Source organism: Ammodytes marinus, assembly GCF_949987685.1.
Source record: "Ammodytes marinus genome assembly, chromosome: 3".
NCBI classification, from domain to species: domain Eukaryota; kingdom Metazoa; phylum Chordata; class Actinopteri; order Uranoscopiformes; family Ammodytidae; genus Ammodytes; species Ammodytes marinus.
In genome coordinates this window covers 18,691,485-18,714,497 of record NC_137232.1, presented here as the reverse complement: position 1 = coordinate 18,714,497, position 23,013 = coordinate 18,691,485, and the positions used below count along the sequence as shown (strand labels likewise).

The following is a 23,013-nucleotide window of genomic DNA, read 5'->3' as shown; positions in this document are numbered from 1 at the left end:
TACTCGCCATCAGCCAAAAAGGTAGCAGAATGTGACGGCTGCTCACGCAGGATTATTATTTTCGGAATGCGCATGCGCAGAACCACTAGGGAGCAAAATCTGATAGGTAGCAGAAAATGACAAGTCACCGGAAATGCGAGGGTGTGGTCAAATTAACACTCACGGTGTGAGAATCCCCCTAACGACCAAAATCTACACCAACACTTTCATCAAAAAACTCTCCTGGTGTACATTTTGATCTATTAAGTGTTAAAATAACACTGCACTCTGTTGATTAACACCAACACTGAAAAAGTAACACCCGCAGTTTTGTGTATGTGGCGTTATTTGGGACAAATCACCCGATCAAATAAAGTTAACCGGTTGACCCAAAAGTTGACCATAGTCTGCCGGCAGGTTTGACACATGTTTGTGAGGGCCATATATCCACAGCAGCTGACTCACAGGAAGTTACGGACGTCACGTGGCTGATATGATATGAACGCAAAATTACAGCAGCTTTCATTATGGCACGCACTAGCCGTGTCTCAATCGAGGGGCCGCATCCTTCTAAGGACGCGGTCTACGCGGTCTATGAAGGCCATAGCCTGTGAAGGCCGATTCGAAGGCCGAACGAGCGTTGTTAATTGAGACGGTCTACGCCATGGACATATAAAGAAATGGACACCGGATTGAAACACGGCGCCCATTCATTCCCATGAAAGCTGCTCATTGGCGCAAAGAAGCAACAAGGAAGCATTTATCCGGAAATGCATGCGGCCCGGAAGCATGACGTAGCATGGCGTAGCGGCATTATGGACCTATAAAGAAAGAGAGCGGCAAGCGTAGCAGACTGGTAGCGGATGTAGAATCATTCTCGTTCTGTAGCATCTAGCCTGGCGAAAACAAACTGAAAGCTGTTAAAAGCCGTTAGGCTAATACAACGCTTGAGGTGGCGTTTTGAAATGAGAAAACTTCCATTTTAATAGTATATGGTCTAAAGATAAGTATGAGCCTATGATTGATATCCATAATTTTTTTGCGGAGACACAATCTTGTTTGCCGCTTGTACTGTGTGGACGGGGATATCTGCCTCCGGACCGCATGAAAATAAGCTCCTCCCACAACCATGCAACACCAATGGCTTGGCCACATGTCCATGCTGGCTGCTTGGAGAAGTCACAGTCCTGGGGGCCTGGTCTCCGCAGGTCTCGGTTTACGAGCATTTCCGGTTTGCGTAACAAGCCGTTACCTTGCGTGACGACTCGCCGCTCCTGTGCTGCCTAGCAACCATGATTGCTGCCAACGGAAACAGCCTTGTCAACGGAGGAAAAAAGAAAAAGAAGTTGCCTACCAGACGAAAAGAAAAAAGAGGACAAGAAAAAAATAAAGGAAGGTAAATAAAGTTAAGAAGATGGAGCATTAGTTGCTGTTTTGTTATTTTTTATTTTATTTTATGCCATCTCTGAAAAAAACGCAATGAATCTTGGGATATGTTGGGCCGCGAAGGATCCATTTGTTGCAGCCTTCAAAACCGTGAAACGAAGGCTGCATTTCTCGGCCGCATACGAAGGAGCCTTGTAAATGGGACAAGCCTTTGCGCGCCGCTATGACGCAATCGGTCTTCAAATGCCGCCTTCGTAGGCTGCGGCCTCTGGAATGGGATACACCCACTGACTGACAGAGACCACCGGCTGAACTGAAGGGTTCCTGAAAGCAGCAGACAGCGGTTAACGGAATCATGGGGAGTAGAACAGAGAGTTCACCTCTTCTCTTGTGGAGGGAATGTTTTGTATTTAACCCTTGTGGCCCCTTCGAATTTACCCTCTCACCACCTTCGAGCCAAAAATGTCCACGCTCACAAAAAGTGCTATTAAATCAACAAAAAGTGCTATTAAATCATCACACATCAATATTTCTTTCTACTTTTTTTTGCATAAATCTCTTAAACAACTTCTTACCGGCTCATAACTACCAAACATTCAATCATTTTCAGGATTTTAGCCCATTAAATGCCAGTTTAAGTATTTGAATTATTTCAATATTTTTTACAAAAAAACACAAAAAGTGAATTATTTTCCATAATACAAATAGTAGGGGGATGTGGCATTAATGGTGATTGGAGTCTTGGATATGTAAAAAATTAGCAACAAAATGTATTTGATTGCATTAGTATTTTTTATGTAGAGTCAGATGTAACATAAAGCACCCTCTCACCACCTTCGAGCCAAAAATGTACACACACATAATCTGCAATAAAATCCTCATACATCAATATTTTTTTCAGATTTTTTTTGCTTGAATCCCTTAATAAACTTCAGCCCTGATCAATGATTCAGGATGTTAACTCTATAAATGCCTTGATCCTTGAATCCTTGATGTGGCATCTTCTTTTCACTTTTTCTTCACATCCAGCTGATTGTGCAAATGACAAACCTACACAAAGACGTTTAGTGTCAGGATGGAGTGATGTGGATGCCAAAGAGTTTCAAGTACATGGGACTTCTCATCCTGGCAGGATTGCACCGGTCCAAAGGGGAATCTACCTACATCCTGTGGGATGACCAGAGTGAGAGACCAGACTTCAGGGCCACCATGTCCTACAAACGATTCCAAATGCCAAGTGCCAGCCTACGATTTGATGATGGACTCAACTGTCCTGCTCGACTCAAGGAGGATAAGTTTTGTTCCTTTCCAAAAGATGTGGGACATATGGGCAAACTCAGTGTCCTCTCCAGTGTCAGAGGAAGGGTCAGGGGCACTCATAGAAGTGGAGGACTCCAGTGAGCATTCCATATCAGACTCCCCTACAAAGTCTTCTTCAGATGAGTCCTGCAGCTCACTATTAGATGAAAGCCCCATGACCATTTCTAAAGCCTCTTCTGCACTGAACTGCATCCTCATTTTTGCTCCTTGTCTTTGCTCCAGGTCGTTCTCCTTCTCTGCCCACTAATGGCTGCATGTTTTACTTTAACATGCAAGCACACAGCTTTAACAATAAACATGATCTAAATAAACTAACATCAGTGTCCTCTCTACACTACTTAGGCCTACTTTTTCTCAGTGACGCACACGGGCCGCCACACATAGAACACAGCCGAACTTTGGCGAGACACACATGAACTGACAAACGGCTCGGAACTTCACATAAAGTTTAAACGGAGCGCGAGTCCAAACGGTTGCTTAGCAACGGGGGACGCTGCATGCAGACAGGCTGCGCTGCACGTGATCAGCAGAGCCTTTTGTACAATACCCTTTGTGTACATTAAACCTGCAGTGTGTAGAATTTTGGGTTTTATTTCCTAGCAGATTTTGTAGAAAGTAATTATAATATCCATAAGTACATTTAATTTAGTGCATAATAGCTGAAAAAAAAGTTTTGAATTATTATTTTTTCCCTTAGAAAGGGTCTCATATATGTCCATATTTCTGCATATTTTGGACCAAGGCCTAGTGCCGCCATCTTGAAAGTGTCATAGTTGGAATGTCATCAGGTGCATTGTTTAAAATGTAGAATTGTTCTTGTCCTTGAAGGCCACTGTAGCTTCTGTTATTATTCTAAAGGGGTGGGGTTACCCAGGGAGCGTTGCATTCTAGAACTTTGTAGAACTTTCTTGATGATGTCATATTACACACTGCACCTTTAACATGTTTGTTTATGGTTGATTGACCTTTCTAATTACTGTAATTTTTCAAAACACATATATGTGTTAATATTTGCACATTATTTCACTTAAACACATAACTGTGTCAAATATTTACACATTATAACACATCTAGCCTATGTGTTAATCTATTTTACACAGACATTGTGTTAAATCCTTTACACACTTAATGTGTCAAAATTAACACAACAAGTGTTCAAATTCAACTCATTGATGTGTAGAAAATTAACACGGGTTGTGTTAATTTTGACACATCCTTGTTAAGAGTGTGGAGACCGAACCATCTCTACAGTATGAAGTAGCCTAATTGAGAAATGGTTCCATCTGGTGGTAGGCTACAATGCAGTAGCCTAATAGGCTAACGACAACAGAAAAGGCCTTCGTTTAAAAAAAAATTATCAACGTGTGGGACACATTTGCGTTGATCGCTTTTGAGTAGAAAGAATAAAAGAAAGAAAGAAAGAAAAAAGGACGGAGATTTTTATCACAATATTCCCTTAGGCCTATGTGGCGTTATTTGGGACAAATCACCCGATCGAATAAAGTTAACTGGTTGACCAAAAAGTTGACCATAGTCTGCCGACAGGTTTGACACATGTTTGTGAGGGCCATATAGCCACAGCAGCTGACTCACAGGAAGTTACGGACGTCACGTGGCTGATATGATATGAACGCAAGAATTACAGCAGCTTTCATTATGGCACGCACTGACTGACAGACCACCGGCTGAACCGAAGGGTCCCTGAAAGCAGCAGACAGCGGTTAATACAGCGGCCAATTGCTTCAACGGAATCATGGGGAGTAGAACAGAGAGTTCATCTCGTCTCTCGTGGAGAGAATGTTTTGTTTTTAAGCGGATCCGCAGGTTGGTCCCTGTTGGATTCAAGACCGAAATAAAAGAGTTATGTTCATTGGCCGGACCAGTGGTAAGTATAGCCTTCATTTAAAGTCTTCATTCAGTGTGTGGATTACTCATCAATCATCTTAATAAACTGAAATTCATTTGGTGATTATGGATGTTGAGTAGGCCTATGTTATTATTACAAGCCAGGTCAAATAAGCCCGCACTACTAATTATCATTTTATTAGGTAGGCCGACTAAACAATTTTTTTCCCCCCCAGCAACATGTTGTTTATTTTGATAATTTATTAACAATGAGATATGGAGAAGGGATAGGGTTAAACAAGTGTAGGCCTATACTTCCTTCCAATCCCCTTTGCTATTTTTACATTTTCAAAATCAATTGAAATTGAAACTTTATCTCATCAGACTATGGCCCAGTTCATGGTTTATGCAGTGAGCTTTGTCAGCACTGTTTTCTGTGGTCACCTGGGCAAGACAGAGCTGGCAGGGGTGTCTTTGGCCATAGCAGTAAGTACAATATAACAGTGTTCACACAGTGTAAGCTAAACAAATAGAGCGGCAGTACATAACCCACTAATGTTTGTATTATATCCTCAGGTTATAAATGTTACAGGTGTGTCCATTGGGATTGGTTTGGCAGCAGCATGTGATACTCTGATATCTCAGGTATAAGCCTCACACACGCACACAATATTTCATCAGGTATGAAAAGTATTAAGAAATATTAATAGAGAAATAAGAAAAACGTCCTGGTTTCAGACCGTAGGGGGCGGTAACCTCACGGGAGTTGGGGTCATTATGCAGAAGGCCATCCTCATCTTGCTGCTGGCTTGTTTCCCATGCTGGGCCATCCTCATTAACACAGAGAGCATTCTGCTGGCTGTCAGACAGGAACCGGAGGTGGCCAGGTCAGATGTGTCAAAATCAACTTGTTTTCTCCCGTTGTAACTTATTTTTAATCTTTTTAATTCTTTTTCCCTTTGTATTAATCTCTTTTCTGTTAAAGTGTATTCCCCCAGTAGATTTCTTGTCGGCACTGATGGAATCTCTCCCTACAGGTTGGCTCAGCTGTATGTGAAGATATTTATGCCAGCACTTCCTGTGAGTAATTTAAAGCCTCCAGGGTTAATTCATACTCCTTTAACAATAATTGTTTTAATTGTGTGGACACGGAGGTGGACAGAAAAAAATTAATGTCATCATTATCCATGGCCAAAATAACCAGGATTTACAATATTCCCTGGATAATCATCAAAGTATTATGGCATTCTGGGATGTGGAGTTCAGGTTTTGATAGTTATTTCCTTTGTCCCTATAGGCTACGTTCATGTATGCATTACAAGCAAGATACCTTCAAAACCAGGTATGTGATTACATTTAGAAAAAATACAACGTTTCAAGCCAAACTTGGTCATTTTCTAATGAGAATAATATGTGGCACTTGCCCTTTAGGGCATCATTTGGCCGCAGGTCATCACAGGCATTGTGATCAATATCTTCAACGCTCTCATCAACTACATCTTTCTTTACGTGTTAAATCTGGGAGTAGCGTGAGTATGGCCCATCAATGCTTTTAGTAACATCCAGGGGGCTGATTCTAGTTATCAGAGCTTTAGGGGTTGAAAGTTGAACTGTTAACCTAATTTCAATTTAAATACATGTATTTGGCATTTTATCAGTATTTTTATTTTTTTTACCTTACTCTCTTATCTGAACCTGTTTTTGGGGGTGGGGGGACAATCGGATATCATTCTGTGAAAAAACAGACATTCCCAATATGGAGTATCAATAAGTTTTAAAAATGGGAGATTTGTGCAATTTTGACTAATTGATGACAAGCACCATTTTCTGAAAATGACTCTGAATTTATTTCTTAATGGTCTAGGTGTCTTGATTCAATTCCTAGAGTTGCTTGAGGCTGGGATTAGCATGGTTCCTCAACTCTCAATAGATTAGCCCAGACTCTGGTATGACCTGAAGGTGACCCTGATATTGTATATCGCATCACACACAACCAATATTGTGCAATGAAATAATCTCTACAGTGGTTCCGCTGTTGCCAATACCCTTTCCGAAATCTCCATGTGTGGAACTCTCCAAGCGTATATCTTTTGGAAAGGTCTTCATAAGGCCACATGGACAGGTGAGCACAGCATTTGAATTGGAGGACAGTGAGATTGTAGTTTCCCTCAGTGTGTATTAAACTCAGAGAGGGTGTCAGAGGCAGCGGGGGATATCATTATAACCTTGGTATTATTAATTCAAGACTGTGTGTGCTATACATTGTCTCAGAAAGACAATATATAAGTTGATTTTAAGACAAATCATGAGCCTGAATAATTATGTACACACACCTGCCTACAGTACGACATGTTCCCAGCACAGATCCTTGGAGTCAAACTAATATGGTTGAGACAAAGACAGTCATTTGATACTACCAAGTATTTCTTTTATCATTCGCATGAATGTTTCTTTGTCTTCTTTAACAGTGCATTAGAGATTGACCGATTAATCTCGACGATTAATGGCATTGGCCGATACTTGCACTGATGAGGCATCTTAAATAATTAGACACATAATGTCTACCGACACTTTTATAATATTTACAGACAGCTAGACAGAAATCCAAAAGTCCCTTATGGCAATATTTTATAGAGCCATCTCCTGGAAAGGACAAGTGCAATATACAGTGCCAATATTGGTCAACCACTACTGCGCATATACATTTTTTAATTAGTATTATTAAAGCATATTAATCTCAATGTATTTATTGATTTATTGTTTGTGCACACAGGCTGGTCTAAAGTGTGCCTGCAGGACTGGGGCTCATACATAAACCTGGCCATCCCCAGCATGGTCATGCTATGTGTTGAGTGGTGGACGTATGAGATTGGAAGTTTTCTGGCAGGTAAAGTGACAGACGTCTCTTTTTGCTTTAAAGCATTTGTAATTAAGTTTGCCTGAACATCTGACGTCTGTTTGGCACTGACAGGTCTAATAAGTGAGGTGGAGCTTGGAGCTCAGGCAGTCGTATACCAACTGGCAAGTCTTGCATTCATGGTAAGTTTAAATAAATAAAGGATATAAATCAAATTGTCATGGTGTGAAAGGAATCACTTAGTTGTAAATGCAGTGTAACAGCATGTTAACACAGTATTTCTGTCATTAGTTCCCTTTGGGTTTCAGCATAGCAGGCAATGTAAGAGTAGGAAATGCTTTGGGAGCCGGAGACACAGAGCAGGCCAAGCTGTCTGCTAAAATAACAATGTTCTGCGCAGGTCAGTATGCTCTTAAACTCTTATTCTATTCTTCAGGCTAATAGCTTATTCAATTGACATTTGTTTGAAGTAGATTTTTGCTTAATCTCACTCAATAAATTAATGTTGGAGTAGCTTAAACATCAGTGAGTTGAGAACAGCCATGGGCTCATCACCTGCTGATTGCTGAATCCGGTAAATAATGAAGTCTTCTACCCTTGGCCACAGGGTTGGTCTCTGTGTGCTTGGCAGTACTCATCGGGGGCCTGAAGGACCATATCTCTTATGTCTTTACATACGATGAGTGAGTATAGCTTTCATATATGTTTCACAACTGTATCATTTAAGTTGTCGCACACAGAGTCAGAGTTATGTAACAAGTTTCTCAAACAACCTTTGTGTCACTGCGACGCCCCAGGAAAGTGAACTCTGCTCACATATTCTTTTGAATATTAACCTGACAGTGTCATTGAGGTTAAGTTCCTGATTCCTCTTTTGTCTAGAGTAGTGGGATAGTATAATGTGTCACATACACTATATTGCCAAAAGTAATGGCTCACCTGCCTTGTGGAAAGCCTACCCAAAAGAGTTGAAGCTATTATAGCTGCCAACATATAGGTGGACCAACATCATATTATTAGACCCTATAGATTAAAAAGGCAGGTGAACCAATACTTTTGGCAATATACCGTAGTGTATATCACTACAAAAATTGAATTTCTCATGTCACCGAAGCCGAATCATCGAATACTGTCAAACTTTAAATTCTGAATCCTCCAATTTCAGACAAATCAGGGAAAGGGTTTCTGACGTTATCTCTTTTTATGCTCCATTCGTCCTCTTAGACGCAATGTCAGTAAGTATCTCGGTCATTACATCCAAACAAGATCCCATGACATGCTCACAAACACATCATGTTTAACCCAATTTTTTTTCTTTATTTTTTGTGTGTGACTAGGCTGCCTCAGGAGGCATTATAAGAGGAGCAGGTAAACAGAAAGTCGGGGCTCTTTGCTACATTTTGGGATACTATGGTGTTGGATTTCCTATTGGGATTCCACTGATGTTTGCAGCCAAATTAGGAATCAAGGGTAAGATTTACAGCAGAGAGGTTTTATTTTTTAGCCTCCAACAGTTTTTCTTGTTGCAACATTGTCGCCCGTTTTGTCATTTATAGGATTTTTTTGGAAGATACCGCCACCTCACCAGCACTCACTTGCTACTTAACTAAGATGTGAAATTGTTTCCTTTTTCCTCAGGGCTGTGGACAGGCATGTTTGTCTGTGTATCACTGCAGTCCACATTCCTGGTTTTCTACCTTGTGAGAATGAACTGGAGTCAAGTAACAATCGAGGTTAGTATTGAGAGGTCTAATCCTACGGCTAACGGCTTATATGAAAAGATGTCACACCTTGTTTTTGTTTTTTCCAGGCACAAATCAGAGCAGGAGTGTGTGCGAGCATTACAGACACAAGTAAGAGAGACTGTGCCACAGTGTATACATCTAGAGAGAAACGGAAACAATAAATTCATCATCAGGAGCTAGTTTAGACTATGAAATCTTGTTTATACACACACATGAACAAGGTCACAAGGCATGTATTTTTCAGTGAAACATTTCTGTCACATTTGCATTTGTCCAGGTCTCCAACCAGATGATGCAGGCAGCCCAGAGGGCCACATAGACACCTTGGACCTGGTTGAGAAAGAAGCGGGACCAGAAGTAAGAACAGTGGATGGGAATCTCTCTCACAGAACTCTGGTTCTGCGTAGGGGCCTGGCTCTGGCTGTCATGCTATTCATCCTGGCTGCTGGAATCATTCTAAACCTGCTGATCACAAACTTGGTGAAATGGACATGAGCATAGTCCGAAGTATTCAGTGAAGTAACTCCTTGGTCAACTGCGCACAATACGATGCAGCTATGTGGCACTGCAGGATGCAGAAGCAGGATGAGCAAGAGGTTATGGCATCATTTGTATTTAATATATGAAACAGAAACATTGTGGTTATCTTGGACTGTCAAGGTCAATCTGACTCTTCATCCGACAGCAGCGCAGAAGGGAATAGTTAATCGAGAGTGTATGTTGTATTCAGGGAGTTCAAAGTAAAGTTGGCCTTCGATGTCAAGGTCTCCGGCAGGGGCACGAGGAAGTGCACACTTGTTCCCACAGCCAGCAGTGCAGCAGCAACAAACATAGTGAAGCCTCGTCTGAGGAGCAGCTGGGTGGTGGAGAGACCCTTCTGCTGCTGGACCACAGAGACGTAGCTATCCACTGACTGCCAGAAAGACATTGCTTTATTTGGTTGAGTCTCATGGAAGGCAAGCATAATCAAACACAGTCAAAGGACACCAAACACAAAACACAAAATTGAAAGTCCTTGAAAAGAAATTTAGATTATTGTTGGTAGTTAGCAGGCCACTCAGACTCTCATTTCTTACTGCCTATACAGTTTCTTGACTTGTATAGGATTCTCCTTGTCCTGTTGTCTCTGACATGTTCCTGTGTCTTGTCTGTTGTCTTTATGTAAATTTTTGTATGACCTGTGGACTGTTTAAATTGAATTGCCCTCTGGGATAAATAAAGTAGTTTGAACTTACCGTGGGGTCAGCTGTGTTGTTGCCCACAGCGTGTGACAGGGCGGCTCCGCTCAATGCTGTCATTGGAATGTTTTTCTGTCCTCGGTTCATAGCCTGCAAACAAACAGAGAACAAAAGCTCAACCAACTTCCTCTTTTCCAAGAAATCGCTTTCGAAATCCACAATTTGTCTTAGTAACCGATTCTGTAGATATTCAAGTCCAATTTTTGAGGGTGCTTTAGCATACCTCCTCCGTCATTCTCTCCCAGTTCAGCTTGAAGATAACAATAATGTAGAAGGTGGATTGTAGAATGACACAAACTAGCAGGCCCAGCCAAAATCCTGGGGGTAAAAAGATATGTTTAGTTGGTTTAGTGCACAGCAGCCTTCACTTTTAAAAATAATGCCTTTTTGGAAATAACACAGAAAAAAGACACTTCATTTAATGACCTAAAACTCTCAGTTTTGCGACAAACATTAAAGTAACACTCAGTGGAAGTCCGATGCAGTAGTATCCAATGAGGTTAGCCACAGCTGGTATCTTCTGTTTCCCCGTGCCCAAGAAGATGCCCGTGCAAACACACTAGGAAATAAACAGACAAATCTCTTTATTGTCATGCAGTCTCACCCCATTGGTAACCATGTTGTTACTTATTTCAGTAAAGTGAGGAAACTATATTTGTTTACTCTAGAACAACTTCCAAGACTCACCACAAGACCATCAAAGAACTGAAGGAAACAGTAAGCATTCATCAAGTGTGCGACCAGACCTATGATCTTTCTGAAAAAAGGGGGTTTACAATGAAGATCTAGTTTAATAGGCCAGCAACAGGAGCAATATTGCATATGGTGGGAATCGTGGTTAATGACATATGAGTGCAGCTGCAAAAACTCACTCATCAGATGTAAAGATGAACCCTATCACTGTTTTAGCAGAGCCAAGCACGAGACCTTCAACAACCGCAATGCAACCTGGAAAAGAGAAGCCGTGAACTCAAACAGTAGGAAAACCGCATAAGGATAGGTTGATCTACAATACTAGACACATGTTTTTAACTGACCTGCGACAGTGAGCGACACTTTGCTGGTGAGGATGGCCCTGGCTGTGTCTCCTGCACCGAGGGCGTTACCCACTCGGGCACATGCTGCAGCTTGAATACCAAGAGGGAACTGTGGATTCATCATTTTCAGGAAAAAAGTATGAAGTTGGCTCCCATGTTCAAATATGTTTCAAAATAAGTTCTAAAGTGAGAATGTAGCGCTCTGACTTGTAGTTTATACCATGTAGGTTATGTAGGACACCGTTATCACAACATGTTGGGCCGCCAGGTCATCTTCACTCAGCATTCCTGATCATCCCGGGCAAAAATAAAATAACGGTCATAGAACCGTTAGAAGTTTGAATCTGGTTTGATGAAATCAAATGTCTTACCAATATACAATATTTGGATTACCTGCAAAGAATCCCCCAAACTCATAAACCCACCACTCAAAGCACTTCATGAATGTACTGGGAATGGCCAGTTTCATGTAGGAGCCCCACTCCTGCAGTGATTCTACAGACCAGCCTGCAGGGGGAGATAGAAACTCAGTTATGTGTATGGGGGGAAAATCTTGAGATCATATGGTCATCACAAACATCTACTAAATATAACTGGCCCTCACCTCCCCATGTTGTTACATGTAGCTTCTTCCACCGAATGTAAGCAAACAGAAAAGCACAGATGTAAATCTGAGACAGGGTATTAGCTGCTGCAGATCCGCTGTAAGATATCAAGGTGATATGAGTGTGTGTATTACTTTTATTCAAATTTTAAATGTCACAATGAGATGTGTGAGTCCACCTACCTTACACCCAGATCCAGCCAGTAAAGAAGGATGTAGTTTGTCAACACATTTGCTATGTTTGCCATGGCAGCAGTGTACATTTGTGGCAAGATTATACCCTGAGCACACAAATGCAAGGCAGTGTGTTAAATTAAGATGACATTTCCTATTGTTATCAGATTAAATCTTGTTGGATTTGATAATACAACATTTCTATACACTGAAATAACTTGGGGAAGAATGGGGTCAACAACGAGGATTAGACTTTGGCTTTGGGCCAGCAGTGCACCTGGTTCTGCAGGTAGGACACCTGGAGATGATGTAGAAACATTGCCTGTGTGGAGAGAGGATTGGTAAAAGGCGCTTGTGCTTTATTTAACAGCTTATTGTGCAGAAAATCTTCCAAATGTGTGAGAGAAAAGTCTCGACTCACTGGTACTGCAGGAAGGAAGCTTGTGATATACAGCTGGGCTATTCTGAAAGCAAGATTCTGTATTCAGTCCAGGTTAAAGACAAACACGCTCTTATCAAGTTAGGGTAATGTACACAGTTCTTCATCACTAGTTTAATCTATTTTCATTGCCACTCAGAGGCATGGATGGTATTTAACGAGGGACTTTAAATCAAGTTAAAGCTGTACAATTTGAACCAAATAACTACGAGTCATGTATATTTGCCTGCATTGAAGCACCTTTCATCCAGCTCTGCAGTTCTACAGAGAATTTTTTCTTTTTTCTTATCTCATTTATCTTATTTTAAACCAACAGTGCTTAGCGCACAGTCTTAATGCTCCTGATAATGCATGTCGCCCGCAGTAGCTGAAACAATAACACAGCTTCAAAGACTTCATTTGTTTACATTTAGAAGATGCCGACAAGATGTGTGTCGCAAACCCTTTTTATGTAGTTAGATTCAATCATTTTTATGCAAGTAATATATTATTATTTATTTATTCATTAAAAATGCCGGTGCAGAATGACTCTAATAAAACAGTGATTTCAGCTGTAGAGGTAATTTGATACATATATTTGAAATAATATGGAAGATGCTGAATCTGGTCCGTCAATCTGTGGGGACCGCAATGGATTTGAATGCAGGGATGGTGATGTCCCGACAGATTACCATTTAAAGTGGTTTGCTGATAGTGGTAGCAGCAATAGATTTCCATACATACAGTGTCTGGTGATCCTTGTTACCTGGCCACCTCGGGGTCCTGGCCCAGGCACAACAGGACGGCCTGAGCATTAATGAGGAGACCCCAGCAGGGCAGACAGAACAGGAGCAGGATGATGACGCCCCGCTGTAGGATCACTCCCACCAACGGCAGGTTCCTACCACCAAATGTCTGCGCAACACAATGAACATTTAAAAAAAGTATGCCAGTCATAATACGTGCGGGGTTAATTCAAAATGTACAATGAATCATATCAAAAAGTATTTTCCCCCCACCTGAGATATTAAAGTATCACATGCCAGTCCCAGACCGTATCCTGTCGCTGCAGTGGTGACATTAATGGTCTGAAATGAATCGAAAAAAATATTGAATCTGCTGTTACCAATATACCGATGACTTACAAGCGTAAATGTACCACTTATTTATTGGATGATCAGATCAGGTGTCGTTCCAAGGTCCTTGAGAGACAATAATAAAAGCTATCTATGGTGAGTTTATCGTTGTAATAGTTCGTCCCTTGAAATGACATCCCCACCCACCTGTCATTTCCTCCTCCACAAGTCGATGGCACACACTGATACATACAGAGCAGACCACTTACAGCAGAAGCCAATCCGTAGCCAGCCATCACTGCATTTCCCAATCGCCCACAGAACATCGTAACCACGAACGGAAGCAAGTAATTGAGGATTCGAGAGAGAAGCTAGAAGGACACACATCAACAATGGTGCAGGTGATACAACAGCTACCAGCTAGAAGGTAAATGCATTGTAAACAGCAGTAAACAGAAGATGCAATACATTATCAAGATACTTTGACTATGTCTTGGCAAATGAGCAAACCTACTGCAATAAATTTGGCATGGTTGCAGCCACTTTTCAGCCAATGTTTGAAAGCTGCCAAACTTTTGTTCCTAGTCTATCGATTTCTGCTTCTCTGTGTTAGACACGAAGGTCTGTTTTCCCGACTTCTTAACCTTTTCTTTGGCAAAGAAACACTGTCATCAATCTGCGCTGTATAAAATCATCCTTCCAACAAGGACAGTCTCCATACAGATATGCAGATAGAGCTGGGTACGCAAACAAAGCCAGTCCTTACCAGAGGCCCTGTCATCCTCAGGATGTGGTACAGTTCCTCTCTGTGGGCCAGGGGAACCCTGTGGCGCACCCACCTGCAGAAGAAAAGCTTGTCACTGGAGCCCTCCATGTCTGCAGGATCAGATGCTAAAGCAGCTTCTGCCAGTGGAGTGTCTGTCTCCTCTCTCGTGAACATATCTCAGTTTCTCTCCGGGATGAGATGGAAAGAATGGAAAATCTTGATGTGGTCACAGCTGCCCTGGAAGCCAGCCAAGGCCAACTGAAACAGGTCAGATTGTGACTTGTTCAAATAAAACATCAGCCTCCCATCACAACAAAGACTAAGATGGAGGACTTGAAAGCAAGAATTTATTTATTTGTTTATTTGACAGGGACAATGCACTGCTCATTCGCAGTACCAGAGTTAGCTATAAGCTAATTTTCATCTAGTCCCTGGAATGTTTTGATCTTGAGTGGTGAAACATGTAAAACACAGCTCACTTCACTCCCCATAGTACTGTACATTGAAGTTAGTTGTCCTGTCTCCTATCTGAGAAGAATACTATTTTTGTGTGTAAAAACGAGGTGTTCTTACTTTATCCGGGGAAAAGCAACCCTTCAAATACAGCAAATCTACTCTTATTATATGAACTTCAGTATTACCCCTAGTGACCTGGTCAGTGTTTTTACTTTTTTATTCTGTATAATTTGTTGTTAACCATTTTATGGCAATACTACAATAATATTGGTGAATGTGTGTTGTGTGTGGTGAGTGACGCCTATTTTTTCTCTCTTCTTTTCAGCCAGGACTCTTTTTAATTCTGAAGCGATAGACATTCATTGTCCCCTTTTACTCCCAAGGATCAAACAACCATTGAATGCAAAAAAACTCTTACGTATTCACCCAACAGTATAAATTCCTTTTTTAATTCCACAAAATACAACATCTATTCACATTTCTACAAATACTCTCATATATTTTGCCATTGACCAAAGGATGGGTTTTCAATAAGGATCATTCTTTAGGATTAAGTTTTATCTATGATAAAAAATGTAATTAACCTCTTAAAGGACATTATGAATCAAGAGTGAACTTATTGAATTGAACTTTGACACTTTTTTGCTACTTCCTGTCAAAGATAATGAGTCTAAAAGAGGCTGTAATGTTAATGACATGGGGACTAAGAAGGATGGGGCTCTGGAGGATTATATTGAATCCTCATTTGGAAGCAGCACAGTGGGGAACACTTGGTTGGGGGTAAATGTAGTATTCACCAAGTCCAAAGTAAAGTTTGCCTCTAAAGGCAGGGTCTCCGGCAGGGGCACGAGGAAGTGCACACTTGTTCCCACAGCCAGCAGTGCAGCAGCAACAAACATAGTGAAGCCTCGTCTGAGGAGCAGCTGGGTGGTGGAGAGACGGCCCCCCTTCTGCTGCTGGACCACAGCTTCACCCTTTGCCTCTGTGTTCCCATCGTGGTCTCCTGAGCTAACAGACAAGTAGCCATCCAATGACTGGGGAGAAAGTGTTCAATTATTCATTATTGTGTTTTGATAAGTCACTGAAACTTAAAGATGCTATGAGGAACTTAAAAATATTTCTGAATCTGTCTCATGTTTCCTCTGATGATCATAAATGACATATTACAGCAAAGGAGATCATCAATGCAAATAATGCTATTTTTATATAGTTTTTCTCAATGCCTTTGTCATGGGTATGCTCACCCGGGAACAACAGCTGGCGTGGTATAAACACTACAGCTCTTGTCCAAAGAGGCTGCAAGAATTAACATTAACTGAAAGTTCCTCGGAGCACCTTTAAAAAGGAAAGAATTTAAGGATATTTGATACCTTTGACTTCAGTGGCCTTTAGACAATATTTACAAAGAGCAGTCTATCGATAGCAGTGTAAGCTATATGAAGAGCCATTATGGTTGTTAGTGATAAGAATAACAGGCTACTTACAAGCCCATTATCCGAAGCACCTGACAGGGCAGCTGTGCTTGATGGCATTTTCTGAGCTCGCTCTAAAGCCTGCAAACAAGCAGAAAGAAAATACTTTTTTTGCAATATCTTCTTTATTCCCACAGATAACAAATCATAGTTGAAATGTGCCGTATTTGTCTCAGCTGTTGAAATAGCATACACAGCTGAGGCAGTGCATGGTATTGATTTGTTAGATAAGTCAGCAGCGCATACCTCCACTGTCATTTTCTTCCAGTCTAGCTTAAAAAGGATGATGAGGATGTATAAGATGCATTGTAGGACAACACAAATGAGCAGTCCCAGCCAAAAACCTACAGAGAAAAAGACAAACTGGCCTGTCAATAGATTGACCACGTGCTCTCCATATGCAGCCATTAACTTGTCTTGAATGTCTATGAAAGTTAAAAAAAACAGTAGGTAACAACTCTGTATAATTACCCAAAACTCTCAGTTTTGCAACAAACATAAAGGTAATGCTCAATGGAAGACCAATGCAGTAGTATCCGATGAGATTAGCCACGGCTGGTATCTTCTGTTTTCCCGTGCCCAAGAAGATGCCACTGCACATACACTAGGGTGGGGGGAAAACACAATTTTGTTTGTGACAAATATGACTTGCTGTTGGCATCGCACTGCAAATAGATTTTGATTTGGACACAAGACAGGCTGTAAGACTCACCAGGAGACCGTCAAAGAACTGAACGAAACAGTAGACGTTCATCAAATGGGAGACCAGCCCTATGATCTTCCTGAAATGATGATTAAGGTTGTGTTTTTGCCTGCTAACAACCATAGTGTACAATGAGTGTAATATTATGAGTGCACCTGCAGAGACTCACTCATCAGAGGTGAAGATGCCGGCAATCACTGTTTTAGTAGAGAAAAGCACGAGACCTTCAAAAAGCCCGGTGCAAACTGGAAAAGAGGAGCAGTTAACTCTTTCAAACAGTAATACATGTTGAAAATGAATCCAATTTCAAATGCTGATTTGTAAATACACAGATAACATGTTCATAACTGACCTCCAAGAGCAAGTGAGACCTTGCTTATGATAATGGCCCTGGCTGTGTCTCCTGCACCGAGGGCGTTACCCACTCGGGCACATGCCGCAGCTTGAATACCAAGTGGGAACTATGTATTCATCATTTTGAAAAGAAAATATATACAAATTATTAATTCAGCAATCATAGACTATAAACACTGGTAAACATGAGCTTTACCTCAACTTTAATTTATAAATAAATTAAATGAAAGACCGAATGTAGCGCTCAAACTTGTAGTTAGTACCATGTAGGTTATGAAAGAAATCATTATCACAACATGTTGGGCCGCCAGGTCCTCTTCACTCAGCATTCCTGATCATCCCAGACAAAAGACAAAAAAACGACCATGACACATAGGTTTGAATAACCTGCTGGTGTGATAAAATGTTTATTTTTATGAGCCTAGAAAAAGGCTTAAAAAACATAGTTCAGTCCTGCTTATCAGTTGTGCCTATAATAATGGTCATACCGTTATTATGAGTATATTTGGATTACCTGCAAAGAATCCCCCAAACTCATAAAGCCACCATTCGAAACATACCATGCAGGTACTGGGAATGGCCAGTTTCATGTAGGGGCCCCACTCCTGCAGTGATTCTACAGACCAGCCTGCAGGGGGCGATAGAAACTCAGTTACAATCTGGAAAAAGAATGAACAGAGTGATGCGTGAAAGCATGAGGAAACCATAAATATTAAATCCATCACCTCCCCATGTTGTAACATGGAGCTTCTTCCACCAAACGTAGGCAAACAGAAAAGCACAGATGTAAATCTGAGACAGCGCATTGGCTGCTGCAGATCCGCTGTAAGACAGATAAGGTGATATCAGAGTGTGTATTACTTTTATTCAAATTTAAAATGTGTGAGTTCACCTACCTAACACCTAGATCCAGCCAGTAAAGAAGGATGTAGTTTGTCAACACATTTGCTATGTTTGCCATTGCAGCAGTGTACATTTGTGGTAGGATAATACCCTGAGTACACAAACAGCAGATTATGCATTAGGTACCACAATAAGCTTTCCAGTCCGAAATGTAATTACGTTAATTAAGACAACGTGTTTCGATGCACTCAAATAATAGAACCGTGTACAGGACATCAATGCACCTGGTTCTGCAGATAAGACACCATAAGCTGATGTAGAAAAACTGCCTGAAAGACAAAAAAAATTATCAAATTTCTCGATTTCTCGTTAATGTTCCTCGAATGCATCACTTAATTTAAGGAATTAGCAGATACAGGAGAGAGAAAAGTCACAACTCACTGGTACAGCTGGAAGGTAGACTGTGACATAGAGCTGGGCTATTCTGAAATCAAAAAGCTGCATTTAGAGCCAAGGAAACGGTCTGTTACGGTAAGATACACTGTTCAATGGCAGAAGTTCAAGCTCATCTATTTACACTGTCACTCACACAATTATTCATGGCAAGAAAAGTTTGCCTTTCAGGAGAAATACTTTTAAGAAATGATTGTGTATAGACTTAGCAATTGAAGAGGTGAACTAAAGTGATGTGTGTGTGGCTATATCAAATAATACAGGAGAGGTGTGTGTGTGAGTGGATACTTTCTTATAGGGATGTAGACTATAGAGTTTGTAGAGGTCATTTGATCAATATTTGAAACACAGATTGACTGTTTGTGCTGAGTTTGTTCAGTGGGGACCAGAACTGATTTTAATGGTGTTTGTTAAAGTCTTAAAGCCCCTGTAAACCAAAAAAATCCTACTAACTACAATTAGTCATTTGCGGAGGTAGTTGCATGATAGTAAGCATATTAAAATTGTTAGGCATATGTATCAATTCAGATGAAAGATATTGTCATTCAGTTTGATAAACTTTACAGAAATCCGGTTTAGATGAGGCGGGTTATGCTCTGGTTCTCATGACACAATACGTATCTTGAACCAATCATGGCCATTCTCTGCCAGGACATTCTCTAAAAAAACAATGGCTGTTGTCTAGAAAATAAAAAAGCTTTTATTTTTATAAACTACGTTTGATTATGTCAATGATCATTTATTTTCAATCTAAAGTTTGTAAAAGCTTATTGATACACCCAACTTTAAAAGTGCACTGAGGAACTTTCAGTTTGTGTGAATTCTTGCACCCTCTTTGGACAAAAGTGGTAGTGTTTTTACTACGCCAGCTGCAGTTCCTGGGTGCGCGTACCCATGATGACAAAGGCATTCAGAAAAAATATATAAAAATAGCATTACTTGCAATGATGGTCTTGTTTGCTCTTGCATGTCATGATCATCAGAGGAAAAATTAGACTGTTTCAGAAATATTTAAAAGTTCCTCGTAGCACCTTTAATATAATGTATTGATTAATTCTATGTTTGACCAGGTTTCCAGAGGCTTTGAGTCTCGAATCCAGTCACGGTCCATTCTGAGTTTTGCATGCATGTCAGGTGTGCTGTTATTTACTTGGCCACCTCGGGGTCCTGGCCCAGGCACAACAGGACGGCCTGAGCATTAATGAGGAGACCCCAGCAGGGCAGACAGAACAGGAGCAGGATGATGACGCCCCGCTGTAGGATCACTCCCACCAGCGGCAGGTTCTTTCCACCAAATGTCTGCGGAACAGCACGGACAATGTTAATCATTTAGGAAAAAGGGATTAATGAACAGTTGAGATCCATAGTAAATGAATATGAGGGAGTATAGGGTTTTCCAAACCTGAGATATTAAAGTATCACATGCCCGTCCGAGACCATATCCTGTTGCTGCAGTGCTAATATTAATGGCCTGAAATGAATCAGAAACATACTTTAATGAGTCTGATGCGCGCCTCTGGGCTCTGATGTAACCAATATTTCTATGACTCATTGCGAGTAAATCTACTATCTATTGATTAAATCATCAGGTTTGTGAGATAATCGTAAAAGCTACTGTATATCGAGTAAAGGGTGAGTTCATAGTTGTATGATTTCATTTTCCTTGCACCAGCTCTCTTGAAATTACGCCTCCGCCCTGTCATTTCCAAAAGTCAGTGGAGCACAGAAATACATACAGACCACTTACAGCAGAAGCCAATCCATAGCCAGCCATCACTGCATTTCCCAACCGCCCACAGAACATCGTAATCACGAATGGAAGAAGGAAATTGAGGATTCGAGAGAGAAGCTAGAAGGAAAAATAATGATGGTGCAGATGATACAGCTACCAGATCACAAGTGAATACATTGTAAATCACACCAAAACAAAGTATTAATTAAAATAAATGTGCATGGCTCTCCTTGCAGACAAGGTCATCGTTTTGGCAGGTTGAAGCCACTGTTTGAAACCTGGCAACACTTTAGGATGACTGATTTCTGCTTTTAATCACAGACACAAAGCTATTTATCTGAGACATTTTAAACAAAGAGCACTTTTATCAACCTTCTTTCATCAATCTTTTTTTTTAAAGGACCGTCTCCATAGAGTCCCAAACAGATAGAGCTGGGTACGCAAACAAAGCCAGTCCTTACCAGAGGCCCTGTCATCCTCAGGATGTGGTACAGTTCCTCTCTGTGGGCCAGGGGAACCCTGTGGCGCACCCACCTGCAGAAGAAAAGCTTGTCACTGGAGCCCTCCATGTCTGCAGGATCAGATGCTAAAGCAGCTTCTGTCAGTGGAGCGTCTGTCCCTTTCTGTCATGTATGCATCCCTGTTGCTCTCCAACATCTTAAAGGGTTACATATTAGGTTCCTCGAGGTTAGTTGGTGGGAAAGGACTACGACAGAAATGCCTATGTGAAACAATTACATTATGTAATGCTTGTAACGTGGTGCAGAGTTCATATTATGAGTCACTATTTACAGTTTTTCTCAGTTGCTTTGGTGCTTTTCTCAGATCAGAATGAAAATTCTCATACCTATTAGTTCAACCTCCGCAACATTTAGTCATTTGAGCACATCATAGTAGCAATTTCTCCTTCCTCTGAACAAATTGCAAATGCTTTTGGACATGTATCAGTTGCTTTCATACAATTCTCTGCTGTTTTATAACATTGTCATTTGCTTATGTCATGTCAGTCAAAATGAACTATACTTATGGATGCTGAATAGTCGTTCCCAATAAAACTAATAGTCTTCATTTCATTGCTTGAGTCATTACATACAAAATTGTTGAACTAGTTATCAAATTCTGTCAAGCAAATTGTATACCTTTCTTCATTATTTTTTCCTGGAAATGTCTCCTAAATTGAACAATTGCTCTCAGGTGGACTTCAGCTTTCACTCACGAGGAGGTGTGTGAAGTATTAGTTGTACTTTCCTCACTGCATTGCAAGGGATAATATCCGTTGTGATGTAGATGAAAATACGTGGCCAGACAGACAGGAACGTCTGCATGTGCCAGAATGATTTACCTATATATGTTCAGTTACAATATGTCCTGTTATACAGTATTTGTGCACAGCTCTACCAAAAGGGTGTTTTTTTATGTTTGTTCTAAATATGTGACTGAAGTGTATTTTTCTTTAGCACAATGCTGTAGAATTGCAAAGAGCATATACAGTAAAAATGTGAAACATACGTATTCAGTGTCTTGTACTCACTTACTCCCCTAACTACAGCAATGTGTAACTTTACTGTAGTTTTCAAATGGCTGTACAAGTAGTGTATAGTGCTGTCTTGAGCATTTTCAGGTAGTGTCACCGAATTCTGACCTTTTTTTTGCATTGGAAAACACTGAGAGAATAAACTGTCATAATGAAAACATGACCAAGCCATTTGACTATCTTCTTCATAAACGATGGTGTCAAGACTTCTCATTTTGATGACACTGGCAGTTTCATTGACATGAATACTTGCTTTTGAGGAATAGACTATCCATTTTGAGCAAGTGACGTACTTTTGCAGGTTATCCACTAGGTTTTGCAGTTTGCACTAATTGTTTTGAGAAATGCACTAACTTCTGTGCAAATGTTAATAGTGATGTGAGAAAAGCACCAAAGCGACTGAGAAAAACTGTAATTCTGTGTTTTCTATGTGGACAGCACAAGTGCATATAATTAAACAATACTGACAATTTAGTCTAAATTCAGTTAATATTAGATTATTTAATTAGAGTTTTTCTCAGTTGCTTTGGTGCTTTTCTCAGATCAGAATGAAAATTCTCATAACTATTAGTTCAACCTCCGCAACATTTAGTCATTTGAGCACATCATAGTAGCAATTTCTCCTTCCTCTGAACAAATTGCAAATGCTTTTGGACATGTATCAGTTGCTTTCATACAATTCTCTGCTGTTTTATAACATTTTCATTTGCTTATGTCATGTCAGTCAAAATGAACTATACTTATGGATGCTGAATAGTCGTTTCCAGGATTTTTTTTTTAAAGAAAGGTATAAAATTTGCTTGACAGAATTTGATAACTAGTTCAACAATTTTGTATGTAATGACTCAAGCAATGAAATGAAGACTATTAGTTTTATTGGGAACGACTATTCAGCATCCATAAGTATAGTTCATTTTGACTGACATGACATAAGCAAATGACAATGTTATAAAACAGCAGAGAATTGTATGAAAGCAACTGATACATGTCCAAAAGCATTTGCAATTTGTTCAGAGGAAGG

The 23,013-nt window shown here is 40.5% G+C and overlaps 3 protein-coding genes across 3 annotated transcripts; 1 reads left to right on the top strand and 2 right to left on the bottom strand.

Moving 5' to 3' along the window:
- Window positions 1–4,438: 4,438 nt before the first annotated feature.
- Window positions 4,439–9,627, top strand: slc47a3 (solute carrier family 47 member 3; the record flags this gene model as incomplete). The annotated part of the gene is made up of 17 exons (XM_080024777.1): window positions 4,439–4,570; window positions 4,915–5,016; window positions 5,107–5,175; window positions 5,269–5,417; window positions 5,568–5,610; window positions 5,828–5,872; window positions 5,962–6,059; window positions 6,555–6,652; window positions 7,304–7,417; window positions 7,502–7,569; window positions 7,679–7,787; window positions 7,995–8,070; window positions 8,553–8,622; window positions 8,725–8,857; window positions 9,026–9,120; window positions 9,198–9,240; window positions 9,410–9,627. 17 exons carry the CDS (start codon window positions 4,439–4,441, stop codon window positions 9,625–9,627), a joined length of 1,662 nt encoding a protein of 553 aa, XP_079880903.1.
- A 208-nt stretch (window positions 9,628–9,835) lies between these two features.
- LOC307248376 (multidrug and toxin extrusion protein 1-like) lies at window positions 9,836–14,568 on the bottom strand (the record flags this gene model as incomplete). Its single annotated transcript, XM_080024776.1, has 17 exons — window positions 14,446–14,568; window positions 13,949–14,050; window positions 13,623–13,691; window positions 13,370–13,518; window positions 12,607–12,649; window positions 12,463–12,507; window positions 12,195–12,292; window positions 12,012–12,109; window positions 11,801–11,914; window positions 11,628–11,695; window positions 11,408–11,516; window positions 11,243–11,318; window positions 11,058–11,127; window positions 10,797–10,929; window positions 10,594–10,688; window positions 10,368–10,460; window positions 9,836–10,045 (listed from the first exon to the last, which is right to left on the bottom strand). Exons 1-17 carry the CDS (start codon window positions 14,551–14,553, stop codon window positions 9,836–9,838), a joined length of 1,680 nt encoding a protein of 559 aa, XP_079880902.1. The 5' UTR covers window positions 14,554–14,568.
- Window positions 14,569–15,629: 1,061 nt separating this feature from the next.
- On the bottom strand, window positions 15,630–21,088 carry LOC307248375 (multidrug and toxin extrusion protein 1-like; the record flags this gene model as incomplete). Its single annotated transcript, XM_080024775.1, is given in 18 exon segments — window positions 15,630–15,935; window positions 16,386–16,454; window positions 16,620–16,717; window positions 16,845–16,977; window positions 17,086–17,155; window positions 17,246–17,321; window positions 17,429–17,537; window positions 17,694–17,761; window positions 17,945–18,058; window positions 18,156–18,253; window positions 18,327–18,424; window positions 18,558–18,602; window positions 18,715–18,757; window positions 19,877–20,025; window positions 20,129–20,197; window positions 20,474–20,575; window positions 20,920–21,075; window positions 21,077–21,088. Coding segments are annotated over 18 exon segments (1,815 nt in total).
- Between the last annotated feature and the right edge of the window lie 1,925 nt (window positions 21,089–23,013).